The sequence below is a fragment of the Cydia pomonella genome, chromosome 2, assembly GCF_033807575.1.
Source record: "Cydia pomonella isolate Wapato2018A chromosome 2, ilCydPomo1, whole genome shotgun sequence".
In the NCBI taxonomy this organism is placed as follows: domain Eukaryota; kingdom Metazoa; phylum Arthropoda; class Insecta; order Lepidoptera; family Tortricidae; genus Cydia; species Cydia pomonella.
Window position 1 is genome coordinate 33793460 of NC_084704.1, and position 18156 is coordinate 33811615.

At 38.4% G+C, this 18156-nt stretch overlaps 1 protein-coding gene across 3 annotated transcripts in view; it reads left to right on the forward strand.

Moving 5' to 3' along the window:
* Positions 1 to 10614, forward strand: part of LOC133515450 (phospholipid-transporting ATPase IF) — a 36927-nt gene extending 26313 nt beyond the window's left edge. For all 3 annotated transcript variants that reach the window (XM_061847997.1, XM_061847999.1, XM_061847998.1), the window contains exons 8-17: positions 2260 to 2685; positions 3363 to 3534; positions 3943 to 4133; positions 5059 to 5340; positions 6357 to 6493; positions 6907 to 7042; positions 7479 to 7624; positions 8144 to 8311; positions 9037 to 9192; positions 10247 to 10614. In XM_061847997.1, coding sequence (XP_061703981.1) covers positions 2260 to 2685; positions 3363 to 3534; positions 3943 to 4133; positions 5059 to 5340; positions 6357 to 6493; positions 6907 to 7042; positions 7479 to 7624; positions 8144 to 8311; positions 9037 to 9192; positions 10247 to 10430 — 1998 coding nt within the window. In that variant the 3' untranslated portion in view covers positions 10431 to 10614. The remainder of the gene's footprint in view (positions 1 to 2259; positions 2686 to 3362; positions 3535 to 3942; positions 4134 to 5058; positions 5341 to 6356; positions 6494 to 6906; positions 7043 to 7478; positions 7625 to 8143; positions 8312 to 9036; positions 9193 to 10246) is intronic.
* Positions 10615 to 18156: the final 7542 nt, after the last annotated feature.

Sequence of the window (18156 nt, forward strand, 5' to 3'; positions counted from 1 at the left end):
ACGACGATGACGCTTTAGGGAGCGTACATATACATATATATAATCACGCCTATTTCCCGGAGGGGTAGGCAGAGACCACGGATTGCCACTTGCTACGATCCTGACATACCTCTTTCGCTTCCTTCACTTTCATAAAGTTCTTCACACACGCTCGTTGGTTTAGGGTGCTCTTATTGACATGGCATTTCTTCAGGATTTCCCCGATTTGAACAGAGAAAGTCCGCCGAGGTCTACCCATTTCAGCACCCTCTTATTTTTCTCCTGTATACACTATCTTTGTTAGTCTCCTTTCACTCATTCCTTCCACGTGTCCAAACCATCTCAACATACCTTTCTCAATCAACAAGAACATCGTGGTTTTAAACGGTTAAGTTATACGGAAAGAGATTAGCTGACGCATGACTAAGTTCTAGGAAGCGTATGATTTTATTTTTTATGTTAATAAAAAACATATAAAGTATTAAACCTAAAATTCACCTCATATAATTTTGTCCCCAGCAAGTTCAGTTCTCCGTAAAAACGTAGTTATGCTCTCATTTTAAAACGACTAGCTAGATTGTTTTGAAACTTTGTACTTACAATTGGATAAGGTATATCTTAGGCTGTAATTAGTTCATGCAGCCTCAGATATCATAGTTAAAAAAAAATATCTGCGAATTTGGAGATTTTCATTCAAAACTTGTTTTTGCTCTATTTTATTTGTATTATAAGATGGAGCAGTACAGACTAATTTTGGCCCTAGATATACCTCATGTCACTGTATGTGCAAAGTTTCATTGCAATCCAACACGTAGTTTTAAAATGAGAACGAAACTCCTTTTGTATGGGAAGGTGAAAATCGGCCGAGCTTGCCGGGCACTTTTAAAGGGCCGCCATGTAGATCACATGCTTAAAAGTCTACTTACGGTGGCGTCGTTAATCGGGTCGCCACTTTCCCGAATGAAGGTTGAATGAGGCGATGGCTGAGATACACGTTATACTCGTGAACGGGTGCTGTTTGTGGAGACCGGTCTGTTTAAGCTTACACGGGCTACATGTTATGTTATAAGTATGTAACTTTACTTTTGAGTGGCATTAACGTGAGACACTTCATTCGGTTCTTGTCTGATTTATTTTTTTGTCTCTTAATTATTTATATAAGAATTCAAGCCTTGGAGACCCTCTACATCTCTAAGGATAATTTAATATCTTTTTTTTATATTTTATCTCTGACACTTAAAGACTTATACATCTCTAAAGAATTTTAGTATTTGTTGGTTTTTTTTGTGTGTAATTTGACATTTAGAAACAGTATACATCTCTAATAACGTATTTATTATTTCATCGATTCCATATTTGTAATTTTTATTGTTTGTAAAAATGGACATGTAAAAGTGCCCCTGTGGCCTATTTGCTGAATAAATGTTTGATATTTGATATTTGACTGCTTGGTCGACGTGACACTCATAAAGGCCCACAAATTACAATAACAACAAGGTAACTAGTTTAAAATGTGTCAGTTCGGCAGTTTATTTGGCGTCTATTAGCTTTGTAGTCAGTTGTAATAGAGCACACACGTGTACTGAGTCTGTACCTGTAAGTGGGTGTTCCTGTACTCCGCAAAATGCCCCGTTTCAAGGCTTTTAGATAAGCTATCAGTTCATGTAGCTGTAATCAGACCGTTGACCGATGACAACTCTTGCCATTTCCGCATCGATTTAATAGCCTGATAAGGCTGCAAAATCCCTGCTGTCCCTCCTAATATCCATACTAGAAATGTGAAAGTATGTGTGTTTGTTACCTCTTCACGCTTAAACCGCTGAACAGATTTCGTTGAAATTTAGTATAGAGATAGTTTGAGTCCCGGGAAAGGACATAGGATAGTATGTATATGTCAATTATCATTATCATCCCACGCAGACCAGCAGTAGAAGTCGTGGGCAGAAGCTAGTATATATAATATATATATATATAACTGCATGGATTTAGAACATCAAAATCGTTTATGATTTGTCAATATATTTTTGTATACGATTTTTTACGTGCATACTTTTTTCTATAAAGTCGACCTTATCTGAAAACCTACGGTACTCAAACGACTTTTTAAAAACAAAGCTTGGCCCATTGACACTGAGTCGAGTTCTTTTAATTTAGGCTAAAAAGACTTGCTTGTAATGATATTAAGTAAGTCTAGCTAGACGGAGATGATAGCATTTATACCCGTCGACATTCAAAATTATCAATTCCATTCATAACTTTACCACTCACTTTTTATTTCAGGCAGACATCAGATTCTTCTTCAAAATCCTCGCTCTCTGCCACTCCGTCCAGATATCCAACGAAGACATGAAACGACTCAGTGCTCGCCTATCCATGACCGGAGACCTTCAACTTATGAACATATTTAGAAGAAAGAAACCTAAAAAAGCCATAGCTAATGGAAATGGAGTAGTTGATACATCTACATGGAATGCTATGATGAGTGTCAACAACGTAGGACACATCGATTATCAAGCTAGCAGCCCTGATGAGAAGGCTCTAGTTGAAGCGGCCGATAGACTAGGTGTCACGTTTCTAGGCGAAGACGGAAACAATCTAATACTTAAGATGGGAGATGAGACTGAAATGTACGAGAGATTGCAGATTATCGAATTTACATCGGAAAGGAAAAGGATGTCTGTAGTAATAAGGGATAAAGATGGCAAAGTAAGTCTGTTAATTTTTATACTGTATAATATAAAAATCAAATAATCATAGAAATAAGGATGTGTTCCGGTATATTGCCTTCACTATTTGTTTGGTACTGACTGGACAATTTGCGTGAGCTTTGATGCCCGGTTGTATGAGGGCGTGGAGTGCGATTCATCAAAATACACGTGTAGAAAGCATTCGTCTTCTTTAAGTACTATTTCTTGTTTGATATAGGTATGCCTTCACTATTTGTTTGGTACTGACTGTGCAATTTGCGTGAGCTTTGATGCCCGGTTGTATGAGGGCGTGGAGTGCGATTCATCTAAAAACACGTGTAGAAAGCATTCGTCTTCTTTAAGTACTATTTCTTGCTTGATATATGTATCAATCTATTTGAATTGAACGCAAATGCTTTGTAAACTATTTTAGCAAAAAAATATCAAACTGATTTTCATGGCAAACCAATGAGCTCGCAAATTACTTCGCAAATAGCTCACCAACTATCTGAATTAAGTGTTAGGACGAGTAATAGCCATCTTCCATGCTTAGATGACCCAGATATATGACAACCTCCTCTCTATTACTGTCAACCAAGATATACTGCCTTGTAAATGTTGGACGGACGAAGTAGGTAACGGCTTAATAACACACTAGGTTATGATATTTACGAAATAACTATCCGCTTTTTTTAGATCTGGCTGTTTTGCAAAGGTGCAGAAAGTGCGGTGTTTCCGCTGTGCGTCAACCAGTTCATGGTAGACGATACCAATGTGGATATTAACACGTTCGCTAGCAAAGGTCTGCGGACCCTCGCCATCGCGTACCGGGAGATACCTGATGACGAGTACGATAGGGTTTGTGAATGTGAGTATATGTACCCAAATTATCCGGTCCATTTCTTCAGAGTAATCCAGTCAATTGAGTCTAAATTTCCCAACACTTATTAGTGATAGTGTTTCCATACAACACCTGTGCCTATGTTTTTGAAATAACCATTCTGTAAAGAAAATTAAGTGCTTTATCTTATTGTTCTGTTACAACAAGAGTTATACTCCAACGTGGATATCAATAGTTTCGTTACCAAGCGGCGTCAAGCCTTGTCATTACGTACCTGACGAATAGTTCAATAGGGTATTTGAATCTTTTCTGAACGCCTTATGAAGCCATAAAGGCCAATTTATAAACGATTTTCATCCAGCTAGGCATGAATTTATTTTATCAGAGATAAATTCAAGACAATCCAATGTTAAAAGAGATTCCTCTAATGCACAGTAATAAAGAAACAAGACGTCAAAAGCGCGGAAGCCCTACAGCAAGTAACACACCAGTTCAGGATGCTGGAGCGCGACTTGACGTTAGTAGGTGCGACGGCAGTAGAAGACTGCCTGCAGGACGACGTGGCAGATACGTTAGCATCACTACGTCGCGCGGGACTCAGGATATGGGTTCTAACAGGGGATAAGGTAAGTCAAGAATTAGCCCCCCGCTTCGGTGCTAATGTTATTAATGAATAGATTCTGTTACTCTCCACTGAGATGGCAGTAGAACACTGCCTGCAGAATGGTGTAGTAGATATGTTAGCATCACTACGTTACGCGGGACTCAGGATCGGGGACGGGAGTTACGATTAACAGGGGATAAGTTAAAACAACAATGGCCCCACGTTGGGTGCCAATGTTATTGATGAATAGATTCTGTTACGCTCCACTGAGATGGCCGTAGAAAACCGCCTTCAGGATGACAAGGCAAACACGTTATCATCACTACGTAGTGCAGGACTCAGGATACGGGTCCTTACAGAGGATTAGGTAAGACAAAAAATGGCCCCACGTTGGGTGCCAATGAATAGATTCTGTTACTCTTCACTGAGATTGCAGTAAGAGACTGCCTTTAGGAGAACGTTACGTCAAGTTAGCATCACTACGTCGGGCAGGAGTCAGGATATGGGTCCTAACAGGGGATAAGGTAAGTCAAAAATTTACCCCCGTTGGGTGCCAATGTCAAATTATTGATGAATAGATTTTGTTACGCTCCACTGATATGGCAGAAGAAGACTGAATTTAGGATGACGTGACAAACACGTTAGCATCACTACGTTGCACTGGATTTAGGATATGGGTCCTATAACGGGGAATAAGATAAGAATGGGTGCCAATGTTATTGATGAATAGATTTTATTACCCTCCACTGACACGGCAGCAGAAGACTGCCTTCAGAATGACGAGGCAAACACGTTAGCATCACTACGTTGCACTGGACAGTCCAGTGAAATGAGAAGAATATTTTTCGAAATTCTCAGAAACTGTAGCTATTAAATAAAGAATACATAAATACTGTACATGACAGAAACAAAATTGTAGAGCGTAACCGATTCTTCGTCTTTTCCAGGTAGAAACTGCAATAAGCGTAGCTCAGTCCTGCGCACACATCTCAGAAAATAGTAGACAAATGTACATAATAGGCGTAGACAACGATGAAGCTATCAAGTCACATTTAGAAGAATGCAAGCGAATATTAGCGGAGCCGAGCTACAAAGACATAGCTCTTGTAGTGGACGGGAAGAGTATGAGTTGTATTTTGGATAATCCCGCGGCTTCCGAGTTTACGGAGATATCTTTGCAGTGTAATGCGGTGTTGTGCTGCAGGCTATCTCCTCTACAGAAAGCTAAAGTGAGTATCAACTGGCATAAAGACGGTTGCGATCTGTGCCGAAATTTTAAGTCTTGATAATTCGTGATTACATATTATTTTAATGGTGATGATTAGGCATCGGAGTTTTTATCGCATGGTAAGACTAATAGCGAGCTATGGAGACGACATTAGCAATAAAATTCAATTCATATTCATACTCATTCATCTATTTAATAAGTGATTTTAATTTTATAACCAAGAACTAGAACTTTGACGAGTTATATACTATACTTTAATTTTGTCTTTGAATATATAAATACGTATTACAAATAAGAATAATTACTATTTTTTGTATTAATTATATTACGAAATTTCATTAAAAAAAAAAAACAATATATATATTAAAAGAGGTAAAAATAATATGAATATAAATTAATCAATACATGAAAATGGTCATTATTTTTTGTTAGTAATATTTATGTCCTGAAAGACAAAATTAAAGGATCGTTTACAAAGTTTTAGCATCCCCCTTGGCTGCTCCTTCAAGGTTATATTTACAAAAAAACGCAATTAGACGGTATTAGAGTAGAGATCACATGCGAGTTTAGATATTTATATACATTGCTGACTATAAAAGATATAGCATATTCAACTACTGGATCTAAAACAGCAATGTAATAAAACTGGCAAGGGAAGTATGTAGTCCTAACTCGTTAAAAAGGGTGCACTGTACTAATGAAGGATTGACTATGAAAATGAACTACTAGTCATTAATAAAGCTAATATAGTAAAAAAATAATCCCAAACTCTTATATACAATCCCTATAAACATTTCAATAGCGCGTTGTAGAAATCGTCGCTTCCGGTACACCGCCATCTCGCGTGATATTTGGTAAACATGTTTTATATGAGAGTACTCTACGGAAGTACGGACACCAGTGTTGGTCGAATGTTAATCAGAATTGAAAATATTGAAAATTAACTATTACAAATTGAACCGTAAACAAACTGTAACCGTCCGTTATGTGTATTTGTATATGTGTATTTCCTTACAGATAGTAAAGTTAATAAAGCACAGTCCATCGAGGCCGATCACCGCGGCCATTGGCGACGGAGCCAACGACATCTCCATGATCCACGAGGCACATGTTGGCTTCGGGATCTTCGGAAGGGAAGGCTACCAAGCCGCTAGGTATGATTTCGTGTTTCGTGTTTTTGTCCGCTTTGTTGCATAGGCAATGGGCTTTCCAAGCGTCACCGGTAATCACAGGCGTTTCTTTGCTCTTACTTAGTCAGCAATTATCTAAAATCTCATGCAATTTGCTGTAAGAGGTTTTTAGATACCCTAAATCCTAATCCTAGTCTGGGTTGCAAGATTTAAGTGAAATTTAAAAGGTGTCTTGATATTTTTTTGGGTGTTTTACATGTCTGTCAGCGGGCGGGGTTTTTTCTTGCTGACACAATAAAAAAATATAATTATAATAAACAATAATAAAGGGAAGTCACAACACAATACTAAAAACTTAGATTCTATCTTCCAGTGGTATTTGCTGTGTGTAATTGCGCTGTATTTATTGTGTGTAATTTAAATTTATTTTTTTTCAGATCTGCAGACTTTGCTTTTACAAAATTCTCTATGGTGAAAAAGTTCCTATTAGTAATGGGTCATTGGTATTACCAAAGATTAGCTACTCTGATACAATATTTTTTCTATAAAAATATAGTGCTCGGGAATTTAATGGTAAGTCATATAAGATACACAATCTAGCTAGCTTCCAATGCCAACTACTTAATTTATCAAAGTTACTTAATATACTTAAACTATTTTTGGTAGTCAAATTTGTTATATTAAAAGTTCAATACTTACTAGAGTTCAACCAAGATAAGTCTGCAGTGATTTTGATAGCATAGACTGTGCAAGTGTTATTTTAAACGTCAAATTTCTATGAAATTATGAGGCATAAATAACACTTGCACAGTCTGTGCTGTCAAAATCGTTGCAGAGTTATCTTGGTCTAACTCTAAGATCATTTTGAAACATCACGATTCACAATTTAAAGGTGTAAAAGGATACCGTTTTCAACAATGCAGGTCTCTCACCATCATTATGTGCATTTTCCTCAAAAGATCATTCATAAAAAGTATTTTTTTTCATTACTTATATTTCATTGTTCCAGTTGTTTTTCCAAGTAAACAGCGCGTGGTCGACTCAGGCAATATTTGACTCGCTGTATCTGACGTTCTTCAATTTATTTTTCACGGCATTGCCGTGTTTGATTCTCTCCGTTACTGAGCAAAGGTGGCCTAAAGAGTTACTCCTAAGGTACGTAATTACGTATGCCTAAAACTGGGGTCGGCAAATGCAGCCTAACCGCATACTGAGAGTGTACCGCGAACACCGAAATTCGCAAGTTGGGGGCATCTGTTTGTCACTCTTCTCAAAAGTTTGCCGATCCTTGGCTAGCACAATTAATTAATTACCGACACAGGTACCGACAATCGGGCCCTTATAAATATAAATATTAGGTAGTTTTATGACATGACATGTATCAACATTGTGGGCTATCGGTAGTTTGTGATAAAACATTGTTTAACTAAGGTCCGTACTTACAATATTGCAATAAACATTGTACTATAAAAGATGACGTGGCTACCGTTTGTAAATTTTTGTCATCAGTAAGTGTCAGTAGCAATGTCACCAGTGTAATGTCGAAATTTTTGTAAGAACAAACTATGAATGTTGAATGTATTGATACGAAATAATCCCATAGTCGTGGTGTAGCACTCACGCCGCAGTTTTTAAACATTTTTTGTGTACTTAATAATATTCATTAAATTGCAGAGACCCGACGTTATACAGAGACATAAGCAGGAACAAGCTCATGTCATGGTCACGATTCTCCGCCTGGCTGTTAATAGGAGTGTACCATTCCGTGATCATTTATATATTCGGTGCGATGGCGATAAAACACTCCGTGATCAACGCTGACATGAAGGCTATGGACGTTTGGTAAGTAGCTCTTGTGTACTACCACACCTTCAGGCTGCTAATAGGAGTATACCATCCCGTGATCATTTATGTATTCGGCGCTATGGTGATAAAACACTCCGTGATCAACGCTGACATGAAGGCTATGGACGTTTGGTAAGTAGCCCTTGTGTACTAACACACCTTCACGTTGGTAATAAGAGTATACCATTCCGTGGTCATTTATAATTATTCGGCACGATGGCGACAGAGCACTTCGCGATCATCGCTGTCATGAAGGCTAATATGGACGTTTGGTAAGTGGCTCTTGTGTACAGTGAGCTGCGAAATTGAATTATGAATGAATTTACGGCTGATGGCATTACCACACTTTCAGACCGGTAGTAGGAGTGTACTATTTCGTGATCATTTATACATTTGGCGCACTGGCGATAAAACAGTTGGTGACGGTGACATGAAGGCTATGGATGTCTGGTGGCAACTTCGAAATATGTTTCCCCGATGTTTTATTCGCCGAATTTTCATTTGACCGAAACTTTTGAAAAAAAGCATCGTGTAGAAGCCATTGCGTTAGGTTAGGTTAGATTGATGACCCTTCTAAAAATGCAACGGTTTTTAGAAAGAACACGTTCGGCCGAATGCAAATTTGGGGTTTATAATCGGATTTAAAGTTTTCGGAGATATGTAACCATTATAACGGGCTTTATGTTTAGGTATCTGTAACCTAACCCAACTTGTTTTATCAGGGTTTTCGGAGCCGTGCTGTTCCACCTCCTCGTCCTCATAACGAACCTGAAGCTGTGGATACAGGCGCGCTACAACACGGTTTACTTCGTGCTCAGCATCATAGGCTCCGTGCTTTTCTACGTTGGCTTCAATCTCGGCTACTCTCTCATAGACTTGTGAGTACTTATATACTACAGTGTATCCAAAATTCAAGGTAAACTACAGCTTCAAAAATATTTTGAAATTTATTTACCGTAAAACTACCCAACTGTAATTCAGTACTACACTACTATGGCACACAAGTTCAATACGTAAAGTTAATATTTTAGCTTGGTGATTGTTCTTTAATTAGGTCTACCGATATTTCAAAGAAAATATCGCATCACGAGTAAATAATTTTTCCCTGAACCCTTTCCTCGAGATAAAATCCGTATGAACTCCCATATAGTTATTATGCAACGCTGAACTGTAACCTGTAAAAGTGTTAGACACAAAACTGTAACCAATAGTGAATAATGATTTACAACCTGCTGATTTTTCAATTATATAAATATTTTTTGTGAAATCGATACTATGCAAGTTTGTGCGTTGCCCCGGCGCGCGGGCGCCGAGGGGCAGTCGCCGCTTGGCTGTCAGACGGGGAACCGGTCCACTGCGCGCCGCCCGCTTCACCGTTCGTTGCGCGAGCGCTGGTAGGGCGGGGCAGTCCGCAGCCGGAGTTATCAAATCATGAAAAGAACGCAGCGTGTAACATCTTTAAAACTAAATATGTAGATAACGAGTCGATTTTGTCAATTAATTGGTTTAAGGCTCAATTTGCACATTTATTCGTGTTAAGCGGGAGTTCATACATATGCTACTAAACACAGGTAGCCAAATATTTCAAAAGTAAAGATAAGCCCGTTCATAAATATAACCCCGAGCGACAATGTGCAATTGTGCACCATCATGTGACTCGCGTCCGAAAAACCGACACCAAGCGGAGCGTCAGCCAGGCGAGCCGAGGAAAGACGAGGGGACACGAGCGCATCGTCCACATTTTCGTACTCGCGTTCCCTCCTGTACCCTCGTGGAGAGTCTGGACGGGGCATAAGAGATGGCACTTGTTTTACACGTACAAGATGGTCCGTGTCAAATGTTCCGACGATTCTATCTTTAGTACTGAAATCTTTGTTACGAAACAAAAAAATCCTATTGCGAATTACCTACAGTTTGGATTTTTTTTTCCAGACAAATCGACGGCGCAATTCTTGGCACGTACACCCGGCTCTGCTCTTCCCTGTCCTTCTGGCTACTAAATGTACTAGTTGTAGTCACAACACTAGCACCCGACTATTGTTATCGATACTTCTCAGACAGTAAGGGCAAACAGTTCGTTGATACCGGTGGCTCTGTCTTTACCACTAGATTGTGATTGGTGAATGGACATTAATAATTTAAGGTTTCTACAGATGGTACGTAAGTTGGAGCAAAGAATTCAATCGATCGACCAAATGCCGCAATGTTTATGATTTGTATCACATGCGATTATCGGTGACGTTTGGAGAGGACCTATCTGATAACTTAAATCTATGTGTGGTGTAAGAGTTTTCGGGGGGGGGAAAAAGGAATACGCTCTGCTACGGATTATTCTACAACGGGGAGTGCTCCGAGGAATTGTTCGGATTAATCCCTGCCGCTTCTTTTCGCCATCGCCCTACGCGACAACATTTCCATCCTCACCACTTAGATGGTTGGCAGTCCTCAACTGTGCGTTTTTCCAGGTACTTTCTGCCTCGCACAGCTAAACTGTGGAATGAACTGTCGCTTGCGGTATTTCCGGACCGATACGACCTTCAAACCTTCAAGAAAAGAGCGTACTCCCATCTTAAAGGCCGGCAACGCACTTACAACCCCTCTGGTGTTGCAGGTGTCCATGGGCGGCGGTAATCGCTTACCATCAGGTGATCCGCCTGCTCGTTTGCCTCCTCTACCATAAAAAAAAAAATTGTATTATAAGCCAATTCAATTAGATAGAAAAAAAGCGTTTCGTGGAATACATTTCCAGTAACCTGGAAATCGTTTTAATATGTGCCTTCATTAGGTCATCTTCAAATGCGTGTAATCCGAGTGTGCGCAATCCCACAGGAGGTGTGAAAACTGAAAATAGAGCAAAAATGTATGCACACCTCCCAGGTGGAACTCAAATCCCGCCCGCGTAGCCAACGTTATAATCGTTAACGCTCCGTAGCGTAGTCATCTCTCTCTATCACTATTTGAGTTCCACCTGGGAGGTTTAGGACCAAATGTACGTATTAAAACAATTTCTAGCTTGCTGGAAATTAATTCTTTGAATAAATCTAATTTGTTTGGCCTTTTACTTAGCAATTTCGGCTATTTTAAAACAAAAGATGGATCTTTGTAACGTGCCATGATTGGCTTACGTAATACGAGACTCGCAGGGTAATTAAGATTAGTCAAGTTTAAGTTAGTTGATTGAATGAATAGGTAAAGAGAATGCCAGGCGGTAAGACAATTAAGTGAAATTATTCATAAGTATTTATTTAGTTAAAATTATTACTTAGGTACCTACTTCAAAGCTGTGTATTAGCATTTGTATAAATTAAATAATTATATTTTAGTTATTAATATTTCTATTTTTGGTTTAAATTAATGAAGGCATTGCTATTAAGCTTTATGTTACTAAAATAATTATACAATTATTATTTAATTATTATCTTCTTACAATGTTTACCTATATATTGATCATATGTATGTAATTATATGAAAAAAATATATTTGTAAGTAAAATAATTAATTAAGTAGTACTGTAGATATTCTTATCGTTTTTGTACAAGTTAATTATAACGCACATATACGTAATCTTATATTTACTATAAATCCAATACGATACTAATTTACATAAACCGTTAGTACAAAGAGAAATAATGATATTTACATAAGGTCAGGCAGGGCAATTGCAACTATGGGGCAAATGCACTCTAAAAATACAAGAAGTGAGTCTATACTCTGTATCTTTAGGTATTTAAACAAAAGTAAACAAACAATTTGTGCATTTTTGGGTAGTTTTAACATTTATTAGTTAACCAAATAAATACAGTACCGCCTGGATATGTCACTTAACGACCTGACATTAACCTACATTTTTTGATCATATATGTTTTCATCTACCCTCAACTGGCTAAAGGAGCCATTTGAGAGTAGATTTTGTTTACTTTTATTTTAATACCTAAAGATACATAGTATAGAGCTATAGCCACTTATATCATGGCTGAAGTGTTTTTATGACTAAAGTGGACCATGAATACAAGTGTCTTCATCTGAGGCTTCTTGGAATTTTAGAGTAGTTGCATTTGTCCCATAGTCGCAATTATCTTGGCTGCCCTTACCTACTTATGTGCTATATAAGAGGTTAAAAAAATTACAATTCATGGCTAGTATTTTGAAAGTTCAGCCCGCGTAGCCAACGTGCCTACCGTTCACGCTCCGTGGCGAACGAAACGCAACTGTCCCAGTCGCACTAATATGGAAGAGTGATAGAGAGAGATGGCTGCGCTACGCTACGGAGAGTTAACGATTGTAACCTTGGCTACGCGGCCTGTGTCGCGTTGCCAAATCGTCAAAACGATTAGACGATATGGATTTTATATGATGACTTTTTATTTCCGTTCCATCCGATTTATTAAATATGAATTGTGTAACGTTCAGACGTTTTTTTTTCTCAAAAATTGAATTGAAAAAATAGGCCGCGAAGTCTGTAGTTTATGTTTAGTCAAAAATTAAAAAGTTAAAACATTGCAGAGAATGGCAGCTGCAGCTTATATGTACGATCAAGTACGAGCGAAATGCACTCGCGAATGATAACCAAATGACATCATTTAGATTATATTTCGATAAAAGTTTACGTTCGAATTAGCCTCACGGTCGCAGTCCACGCCCATCAGTTAAATAATATTTTAAAGGGTTACTTATTAATGCTGAGTTGCCAACCCGATTTTTTGTTTTGTTTTTTAATCTTAGTTTGATAGTCATTCGTTTTGATATTGTTACGTTGATACCTGATACCTGCTTACTAGTATATTTAGGTATGTAAATTATTTTTAGTCAAAATATTTAATAAATGCGAAAAATCATTTATACATAAGTATTCATATTGTTCAATAAAAAATGCGAGGGGCCAATGATTAAACAACTAGTTAGTTATCTAGTCAAAGTTATTACCAGTAATTTAATTATAAATATATACATACCTAATCTAACTAATATATTAATATTATGAATAATTATAGCAAATCAAAATAATAATTTATATTTAACTCTATCCATCACGGAACAATGGTGTCGGACATTTGGGAGGCGTGCGTGGAGCCGAATGCAACACGTACAGGCCCTTTTTAGCCTTTAATGATTGATGAGATGTATATAAGGAGAACACCGAGCCAATGGTACCTTTGCCTGTGTCATTATTATATAAATTTATTACTTGCATTTTATTTAATTTTTTTATTCGTCACACCAGTGAAAAGTAGAGCGCTAACACAAAAAATATATGTGTCATCGAGTGACATCACTAACTACGCTGGTGGCGTAATTCGCCGGTTTTAAAATGTAATATTAAGCCACATTTCATATATTTAAGAGTATCAACATGGTCGCCGGGCACTTGCGAACGGGGGGCCTACCGCGAAAATCGAAGTTCGTCAATTGCGGGCATTTTTCTCGGTCACTCTAATGACGTCTTAGAGAGAGTAAAAGAGAAAAATCCCCGCAATTGGCGAATTTCGGTTTTCGCGGTAGGCCTCCGGAGCCCGATGTTGGGGTCGTTTTCGGTTTCACGAAATATCAAAACATCGGTAACAATTATTAAAATTAAAAATAAATTTAGTTTTAAAAACCCTATGTAAAAAAAGACTAATAATAAAAAAAACGATCAAATAGCAAAAAAGTCATTATATACTTATATAGAAAAAAAAACCATGAAGATAAAATTACGTTTTGCTTTTAAGGGTTATTTTCAATTATGAGCTTTTTCACGTAGCGGGTTTATATTTTTTTATTAGTTATCTTTTAAACCATTTAAATTAACACAAACTGTTTTATGTCAATAATGCCTTACATCATTTTGGAAAAGAGCTGACTCTTCAAGAACTACTATTTGAGAACTATTATGAAGTAGCCAAGGGTCATTATTTCAATATGACCGCTTTCAATCACAATGCGCATGCGCTTTGCTTGAAATCAGGCAGAAATTCAACTATGGAGTGTGGAATATTATTAATGTGTTGCCATGGTAACCCATATGACTTGACAGCTCATGGACTAATAATATTAGTCTAAAGGGCCCTCCATACTCGTGCGCGAATCGAGGCGCGAAGCCGCGAACGCGAGTGTGGATGGCCCTCGCGTCTATTTCGCAGATTGTTCACGCCTTCGCGCCTTATTCCCCGTTTTTTGTCGGTATTTGGCCCGCGTTAAAGGAGACGCGAAGCGCGAACTTGCAAGACTCCACACTCGCAATCGCTTCGCGCCGCGATTCGCTCACGAGTCAGTTAATCTGTCCTTCTATGGCGGCTACTTGGTTATATTGGGTGCGAACTTGATCAACCAAAAATCAATTTGATAGTTCCCAGTTTGAATCAGTGCCTTGCCGCAAACTAAATCCGATCAGCTGACGTTTCGACGCCATCTTGCCGCGAACCAAACTGCGAAATCGCCGTGAAGTTGTGCGAGTGTGGAGTCTACGTCAACGTCGCGCCGCGATTCACGCGCATAGTCTGGAGGGGGCTTAATACCGTCCGAGAGATGGGCCTCTGGGGGCTGATTTTTTAATTGCGAGCCGCCTCAATGTTTCTACTCCACCTTACCTTATTTAGAGCTGTCTCTGTGATAGTAATTAATGTATGTAAATTTGTCTTTCTCGACTACTTACCTACTTATTATATTGTAAATGACCTCAACTTATATTTTATTTATTTATTTATACCTAGTGAATAAACATCGACATAGTTCTTAAGAAAATCGATTAAAATATATTTTATATTTACAAAATAAAGTGTTTTATTCAAATACATTAACAGGCAGGTAGCCTTTTAAGGCATCCATGCCGCAGTTTACTTTTGCGGATCAACACTGTGCAGCACAGTTAAAGGCCAGTTACTCGTACATCCACACTACAATGGGCCCGAGCAAGAGCCGCTTTCCGTTTTAATAAATAGTGCTGATATTTATTAAAACGGAAAGCGACTCTTGCTCGGGACCGACATCGGGCCCAAGGCACAATATTTCTTTGACGTTTATACTTTCTTTGACAATATTTGACATGTAAAAAATACTCTGCAGTGGCACCATGGTTCCATTTTTATCGCTTGTCACTATGCCCGTCACTTTCGCACTTACATACTTGTTAGAACGTGACAGGCATGGTGACAAACGATAAACAGCCGACTATCATAGCCCTACTGCATACACCGTGGGCTGATAAAACCCGACAAATTTTAAAGGTGTATTCTTGACCGCATTTAGAGACTAAAATGTGATACAAAGCTTCCTGAAATCGGTCTTGTTTTAGAGATAATGACAATTTTTATAAAAAATTGTTTCTGTAATAACTTAGAGAAATACGCATTTTTGACTGCGACGCTGCCACTATGTGACTTGGTTTAGATATACCTGTTGGCAGACATAAAAGTTTTATAAGAAACTCGCAATTTTTAGTGTAAATAAAAAAAACTATAGTTATTCGTTGTAACTAATTAGTTTTTTTTTTCGACAAGATTTAAGAAGAAATAACGTGTCGTATGAAGAAAAAGTAAAAATTTTTTTTTATGTGTGATAATTTTTTTTTATGCCGAATTTTCCCAAAACTTATATAAAATTTTTTGCTCCTCATGACCTCAGGAATGCGGGTTAAAATCTGTCGGGTTTTACCAGCCCACGGTGTATAATTGCCAAAAATATTCAATGTTTGATATTTTTGCATATATTACGAACCATTTTTTTTACATTTCAAATATTGTTAACGCTGTGCTGGTATTTGGTGAAATGGAATACGTACGACTATTATTGGAGCCGGATGTCGGGCCCGTTGGCCAGTGTGGATCTAATAGGCCCATAACTGCGGTGTGGATTTACCGCAACCGAACCTAGGTACTGTTCGAGGTCGGGGAATCTAAGGTGCAGTAGATGCTTTGTAAAATCACAATACGGTTGCCTAAAATTTAATTGGCAGTCTAGAAGCTTTTCTCTAGTAACTACATCGATTTCGAAACCTAATTTCTTGATTTTTGCTCGATAGAAAAACATTACAAATATAGGTCTAAAACTCAGCTTGAAAATTTGAAACAATTATTGCACGAAAGCTAAAAATATGAAAATTGTTTCTAAAAATGCGCAATTTTATTTTTGATCGAACTCATGGCTTACTATTATCTTGTAAAAATTTCCAAAATATTAAAACTCTAAAACATGATATCTGCAATCCCGGGCACGTACAGCCGTCTCGCTCACGCTTAGGCTCTGGTTTCCTAGGATAGCAGTGCCGTCATATATAGCGGCCCTAATATTACGGACGCAAAAAGAATGTTCCTCTTCTTTCAATCACCGCCCTCTAGCAAGCCGCGCCATTTTGCTTACATAGATACAGAGGCGTAGCGAGGGGGGGGCTAGGGGGGCCATGGCCCCGGGCGGCACATAAAGGGGGCGGCAAAAACGGTATTTAAAAAATATAAAATTAAGAAATCAATATTTTCAAATCAAGCCACGAAACGAACTAACGCACCGCGGAAGCGAACAGCGCGGGGCGGCTGTGCGGGGGCGGCCAATCGCTACCGGAGTGCGTTCCAAATCACCGACGAGCTTACACTCTTGTCCGCTGGTTATAGGTATAACCTATAACACGCCTATAACCCTATATGACGTCACATCAAATTTAACACAGCGCCCTCTGCGAGCGATCTACAGCCGGGCGCCCTCGGTGCCATCATTCGTTCAAAAATAGTTGGGCGTAGCCCGATATACGTGGCGCAATACGCGCGATTCAATGCCGGGCGCCTTCGGTGCCCTCATATTGAAAGTTTCGGGCGTAGCTCGACGTACGTGTCGCGCTGCGGGCGCTTTCGGCGCCCTCATGCAAAAGCATCGGGCGTAACCTGATGCATTGGGCGCTTTACTGCTGTACAGAAGGCGCCCTGCCACAAAAATAATGTAAAATGACTTTAATAGTTATTTTCTGCCCTCCGGGCGGAAAGCGTCAACTTTGCTCCCGCTGCGCTAAACAAAGTTGCCGCTTTCCGCCTCCGTCGAGCAGAAAAATAGTATGCGCACCACGGGAGGATGCTCTTTTGGGACACAAATAAATTTGTCTATTTTTTGCTGGAGGCGAGAAGCGGCCACTTCGTTTAGCGCCGCGAGAGAAAAGTTGACGCTTTCCGCCCGGAGGGCAGAAAATAATTAAATACGAAATTATAACCCCATAATTAATAATTCAATGTAAGGCAGACTACTGAAAATCGCGCTCTAAAACGTATGTAATAAGAAAACATTCTCACCTGAAATAATCATTTACCTTTACCTGAAGAGGGAAGAATAGCTTTGCGATCCTAGCGAAATAACGGTATTTTTTCTATGAAATTACATTTCGGGAGAAAACGTTTTCCACTAACTAAATCTTAACAAATCACTTTGATTTTGATGTCCATCGCTTCAGCATAATTTATTATAGGTTTATAGGTTTCGTTTTTTTTTTAAGAATTATTTATTTATTGTTATCAAATTTTGAAAAAAAGGAAAACCTATAAACTTAGTTTTTTCATTGTCTCAATAACATACTACAAAATCCTGGAGAATGGAAAATATTTAGAAGTGGAAAAACGTTTTATCTTTTTGTATGGACGATCATGTGCTTTATACTTCCCGCTTAAAGCTTATGACCGTAGCAATCGACCACGGCTATCCTTTGAATATTTTTGTGAATATTGAATATACACAATGGGAATCCGACCGATGTTAAAAGTGTATTCTTGACCGCATGTTTAGAAACTAAAATGTCATAAGTACAAAGTTTTCTAAAATCGGTCTTGTCACATGTTTAGAAACTAAAATGTCATACAAAGTTTTCTAAAATCGGTCTTGTTAAAGATAAT